The following is a 6,000-nucleotide window of genomic DNA, read 5'->3' on the forward strand; positions in this document are numbered from 1 at the left end:
TTTTTGTTTTGGTAAAAAAAATGTCTACTTTAGGTTTTGCATTTAATCAGTATAGCTGTGTCAACTGAGGCATGTGATTTTTCAAAAGTCCTAGCTGTCATTTATGGTGGCAAAATGTATGCTTAGATGAAGCTTTAACTTCCTCCTTATAAAAGGAAGATACATATAATGCTAAACCTAAACTATTTCACTCATGAAGATTGCTTCTCCAACCTCCATTTAGTTTATGGATTCAAAGAAGAATCCTTTTGCAGGCTCCCTTCCAGACCCTGCTGGTGAGGGGCTGAGGTGAGAACATGCGAACGAACACTTTCATTCCCAAAAAGGATTTTTGAATCTTTGGGTGGACCAGTTATTTATGAACCCCATGGTCTAAAGTTCTAAAGGAAATTTATCTTCCTTTGATGTCTCAAGTAAACTGTATTTGTGATTTCTTCTGCACTCACTTAACTACTGGTAAAACGGATGGTTTACAATATAAGTTCAAATCCAAATATGAAGGAGAGAAGTGAAGAGGCATCACAAGCCAGGTACCTTGAGTTACTCAAAGAAAAGGGACTGAATCTAAGGTAATTGATTCTTTTTCACTAGAAACTATTACACTCATGGGTACACATTAGGCAGCAAAGCTGGGGACAGCTCAGATTACAGCATATATGATCATGAATGCTTCTAGAAAAGAAGCAAACTTAACATTAAAATGTTAATATTTTTAATGTATTAAAATAAAACAAACCCTACACACTCATTTTTCCTGACAATTTAAAAAACACAAAAGTACTTACCCCTTGGAGCCCTTGAAACTGAATTGAAGGTCGGGAAGAAATAAGTTCCTATAAAATAAAATTAAAAACGCTGTGAAAAACTATTATCAAATGTATTATAAAAGACTACTGTACTATCAACCTGAAATGTATTTGTCATTACAGGATACCCTGAACAGACATTTGAGCTGTCTCGCTTTTACTAGCAATTATATGCTAAAAAACTATATAATATCAGTTTTCTGATTATATACACATTAAATGTAACCTTGAATTTCAATCCCAATACGCAAATAAAGTTTATTAATAAACATGAAAACTTGAACCTCGTAATAAAGGCTCAGTACAAAGTACCTATAGTTCATACAGAGACAGACGTTATACTTCATAGACCTCAAACTTTAAATAAGCTGAAGTATTTATAGTAAAATATAACTAAACTTGTGCTTATTTCAATCCAAGTATAATAAATAAAAATAATAATAAATGACAAAAAAACTATTAGCATAATTTCAAACTATGTAATTTGAATGATTTAGGGTCCAATTTTAGTAATGTAATGAGTCCAGAGAGAAGAATACAAGCAGATTTTTGGAGGTATTAAGTCTCTGTTCCTCCCTATGAGATCAGGGTAACATGCAGAGCAAAGGTAACTGTACTGTATATCACAGTCAACAATTCAGTATTCAAGGGATAAAACTAATCAGAACAAGTGAACTACAGACAGAGCTGTCCCTAGGGGTGTGCGAGCATATCAGTCTGTGCGGGGCCAGGGGGTGGGGATGGCAACTGCCTGCAGAAGCCAGCGGCAGCATCAGCAGTTGGGGGGGAGGGGAAAGGAGTGGCAACTGCCCACAGAAGCTGATGGCGGCAGTGAGGGGGAGGGGTGGTGACTGCCCACAGAAGCTGGTGGTGGCAGCGATGGGAGGGGGTGGTGGCGGTGACCACCAGCAAAAGCCGGTGGTGGCGGCGGGGCCTGTATGGCACTGTCCATGGGGACCCTCAAAGCATGGGGCCGGGGCAGTTGGCCCCATTTGCCACCCCTCTCCAAGGACAGCCCTGACTACAGAATCTACCTGTTCTTGAACACAGAAGTATGATGAGAGGCAATGACTCAACATAAAAGGAAGAACAATCTTTCATCCTTTCATTAATTGATATATACTATTTACAACAAACTACTAGGAATACATTAGTTGAAATCATCAAGGGACTCCCAAGCAAATAAAAAAAATACTTGGCACAGAGACTTATCATGAAAACAGTACAGTAGTTAGAAACAAAAACAATTCGGGAGACCAGGAGTAGAGGAGGGAAAATATTCATTTGTGAAACTAGAATTTGTTCCTTAGTTTAAATAGTATTAACATGGAATTAAGAGTAACGCCATAAAATAATTAATTTCAAAAGCCATGTTAAATCCTTAGGCTTAAGAATGTTTAATAGGTCGCTACTTAAATAGACCACAGCAAACCTGGATAAAAAATGGGAAAGAAAAATAGAGCATTCTTGGGACTGTAAAGAGAGTTTTCATAGAAAGATTAAAGAAATGTAATTTTTGTCTTTTAATAGCATCAGAGGACTGTTATAAGACAAAGAACCCTCTGTTAGGAAGAAGGTATGCTATGGATGCATACAATTATTAACACCAATTCAGAAAATTTAATTCTGTTAAACCATTTAATGGTACTTTACTTTAAATGGCCTATACTGTGGGATTATTTTTAAGCAACAAAACTGTAACAGGAAAATTAAACAAAATAACTACTAGGGGTGCACCAATAGAGAATTTGGGGTCCAACAGCCAATTTTTAAGGAGGCATATCAGTCAATACCAATCTGATTATCAATACAGGTGCGTCCAGCTGGTAAGTCTGTTGTGGTGGATGGAGAGTGGGGAGGGAAGCGGCTTGGTGGGGGGGTAGATCAATGCCCCCTACAGTGAGGGAGGGATTGGGGCTGGGACAGATGCTGCCCAGCCGGGGCAGGGTGAGTTACAGGGTGGAGCTGTGGCTTGTTATGGGGGTGTGGCTCCCGCTGCTGCATGCATGCTGGGAGGGCACAGGGAGGGGCATGTGCCCCCCGATCTGCGTGAGGTGGGATGGGTGGGCTGCAGCTGCAGGCTGGAGCCAGGGCTGCACCAGGCTCTGGGCGGACTGCGGTGGTGCTGGGTAGAGGCTGCAGGGAGGAGCTGCAGCCACCCCAAATGTTGCTGCTGTCCCCCCATAGTCCCCCTCCCAGCACTGCTGCCCACCCAGTGCAGCCCTGGCTCATCCTGGTGCATGGGCAGAGACAGAGTTTGAGTTGGGGCTGCGCTGGGCAGGTGGTGCTGGGAGGGGGGAATTGGGGGGGCTACAACAATTTGAGGTGGTTGCATCCCCACCTGTAGCCCCCTACCAGCACTGCCACTGCCTGCCCTGAACCCAGTCCCCGCTGAGAAGAGCCCACCACAGTCCGGCTCCAGCCCACAGCTGCAACCTGCCTGCCCCACCCTGTGCAGATCTGGGGGGCACATACTCTGCCCCCGCAGCTCCCAGATGAGCCACAACTCTGTGTCGCACCCTGCCTCACCAGGCAGCACCTGCCCTAGCCCCTGCCCCACTCCCTTCCTCACCACAGGGGGGCGTTAACCTTCCCTCTCACCCCCTTCCCTTCCATCACAAGAGATTTACTAGCTGCATGCCGCTCTCCATGCTGCTGAGCTATGCTCCTCGTTGCCAATGTGCTGTGCTGTGCTGTGGCTGCATACACGCATGCATACACAGGCATTTATTGGCCAAATTATTGACCACATCAGGCCAATTTCTGATACGGCCAATTTTCTTTAGATCGGTGCTGATCTGATATTGGACCAATGTATTGGTGCACCTCTAATAACTACCTTTGTTAAACTTTTCTGTAAAAAAGCCTTATACCTATATGAATTGATCTGTTGTGATCTTTTGTGATTTACCCAAATACAACAAACTTTTTACTGTAAAGCTGCTACAAAAAGGTAGCCTCTCCTGCACATGCTTCAAGCAGCAAAAAAACCCTCCCAAACCTCAAATATGTACTGAAATGTTCAATTTAATACTTAGTTCCAGAAACTGAAGTTTGAGCATTTCATGGGAAGAGACAAAGCATAGCAATGCAGACCAGACATGCTCAACATTCTATAGCATTATCGCCGATCTAAAGATCAAAAAACTTAAGCCAGATGGGCTAAAATCATGGAAAAAAGCTGTTTTTGATCGGATGGATTTTAGTTAACTTCAACACAGAAAGTAAAATAATCCTCAAGTTATATAGACTGTATGACTATAAGATAAACAGTATTTACTGTACAGCTGATATAATCCCTCTAGTTCAGGTTATCCAACTTTTTACAATATAAACTCCTTTTTCAGCTGCTTATAATATTGTTAAATTTCAATCATTCAGGGTGAAGTTTTTCATACCAAGTATATTAGCAGTTAAATTTGCTTGAAAAGTTTCTGATATAGCACTTCAGCCTTTTCCTACAAATTGTCAGGTGGGGGATGAGTGGGGGGGGGCAGGGGGAAGGCGGACACAAAGAAACATTGTTTGCCCTCTACTGAACTCTAACAACCATTTCACAGAAAGCTTTAGGATCTCTCAGCTCTACAGCAGAGGTGGGCAATTATCTGGGCTGGAGGGCCACTTAGAGAGTTTGGATGTGCTGTTGCAGGCTGGGTCAACACTCTCTCCCACCCAGGGCCTGCAAAAGCTCCTCAAAACTCCTTACTAGTAGACTGGTTTAGGGGTGCTGGAAAGAGTGGGCAAGGGTGTCCATGGGGACTGGTCCAGGACCCCCGGTGGGCAGGGTGCACTTGGTGAGGCGGATGGGATGGGCCTGAGGCTGGGCAGGGAACAGCAACCAGGAACATGATGAGTGGGTAGGGGTGGAGCCAGGGCCAGGATCATGGGGTGATGACAGGGCAGGGCAGAGGCCTGAGGCAGAGTCACAATCCACTCCTGGCACAGCCCTGTACTGTTATCAAGCCATTTTCTCAGCCCTGGCCCTGCTCACCCATCCTGCCCCCGGACATCAATCCTCACCTGCCTGCAGCCCCATCCCATCCACCCAGCTTGCCCGAGAGAGTCCTGGGCTGGTCTCTATGGAGATGCTGCCCACCTGTCCAGCACCATCGGCAGTGGGTGTGGGATGGATGGGATGGGGTTACCAGTCAGCAGGACCAGAACCAAGGGTGGTGGCTGAAGCTGGCAGCCCCTGAAGCCGATTCTGACATGCGCAATGGACCAAGCTGCCCGCAGCACCTGGACTAGGTGGGGCTGAGGGACTCGCCGTAGGCTGGACAAAATTCCTTGGGGGCCAAATTCGGCCCATGGGCCATATTTTGCCCACCCCTGCTCTACAATATGCACTTCTGGTTGTCAGGGCAGATACCCTGAAGTCAGACTGACCAGAAATTGTACATTTTAATCTTCTGAAATCCACTGAGCATGCCCATGATCAGTGAGATTTATTCTAAATTCCCCTAAATTCTAACAATTTCATCATGCAGATGACACCTTAACTGCAGTGGGCCAACTAGACAGCATACATTCCATCACCCAATTTTATATGCACAGCACAGGAAATTTCCCCAATCTATGCCATTTCAAGGTGCATGGTGCAGCCCCTTGCACCATGCACCTTGAAATAGTATGTGCAGGGGGCTGTATGCAGGCTGTGGACTCAGGAGCTGCTCAATCCACAGCCTGCATGGAGCATGTGGAAGCTGGGAATTAGATGTTCCCACATGTGGGGGGATGCTGATGGGTTCCCTGCATGTAGGGACATTTAGTAAGGCATGCAGTCAGCATCAGGATTTTAACATGTCATATGGTCAAATTAAACTAAGACGCATGTTAAATGTGGAACACCTTTGTGGCTGGTTTGCCATTTCTGCCACAGGATAACTTGCCTGAACATCTGGCATATTGGAAAGAAAGTTGCAACACACTCACTTTTAACCCATGAATGTAATGTCTGAAAAGGGCCTACATGTCCCCATGTAAGGCAGCACAGAATCCAACTTGAAGGCGAGGAAGAAGGTGGACAGAAGGAGTATGTATAGGCTGGAAAGACTAGAGGGTAGAGAGGAACATTAACTTAGGAAGCAAGACTGAATAAGACTTGAAAGTGGAGTGGGAGAGTAGATAGGAACAGGAATAAAGTGAAATATTAGACACCACAGCATGAACAACTGGTGCCTCCCAAAACTGGGGG

At 44.9% G+C, this 6,000-nt stretch overlaps 1 protein-coding gene across 1 annotated transcript in view; it reads right to left on the reverse strand.

Annotated features, from left to right (window-relative positions):
- The window catches only part of ELL2 (elongation factor for RNA polymerase II 2), a 65,151-nt gene that overhangs the window by 46,362 nt on the left and 12,789 nt on the right, over positions 1–6,000 (reverse strand). The window contains exon 2 of the mRNA XM_019532402.1: positions 786–833. Coding sequence (XP_019387947.1) covers positions 786–833 — 48 coding nt within the window. The remainder of the gene's footprint in view (positions 1–785; positions 834–6,000) is intronic.

Source organism: Crocodylus porosus, unplaced genomic scaffold (assembly GCF_001723895.1).
Source record: "Crocodylus porosus isolate Cpor-Errol unplaced genomic scaffold, CroPor_comp1, whole genome shotgun sequence".
Classification (NCBI taxonomy): domain Eukaryota; kingdom Metazoa; phylum Chordata; order Crocodylia; family Crocodylidae; genus Crocodylus; species Crocodylus porosus.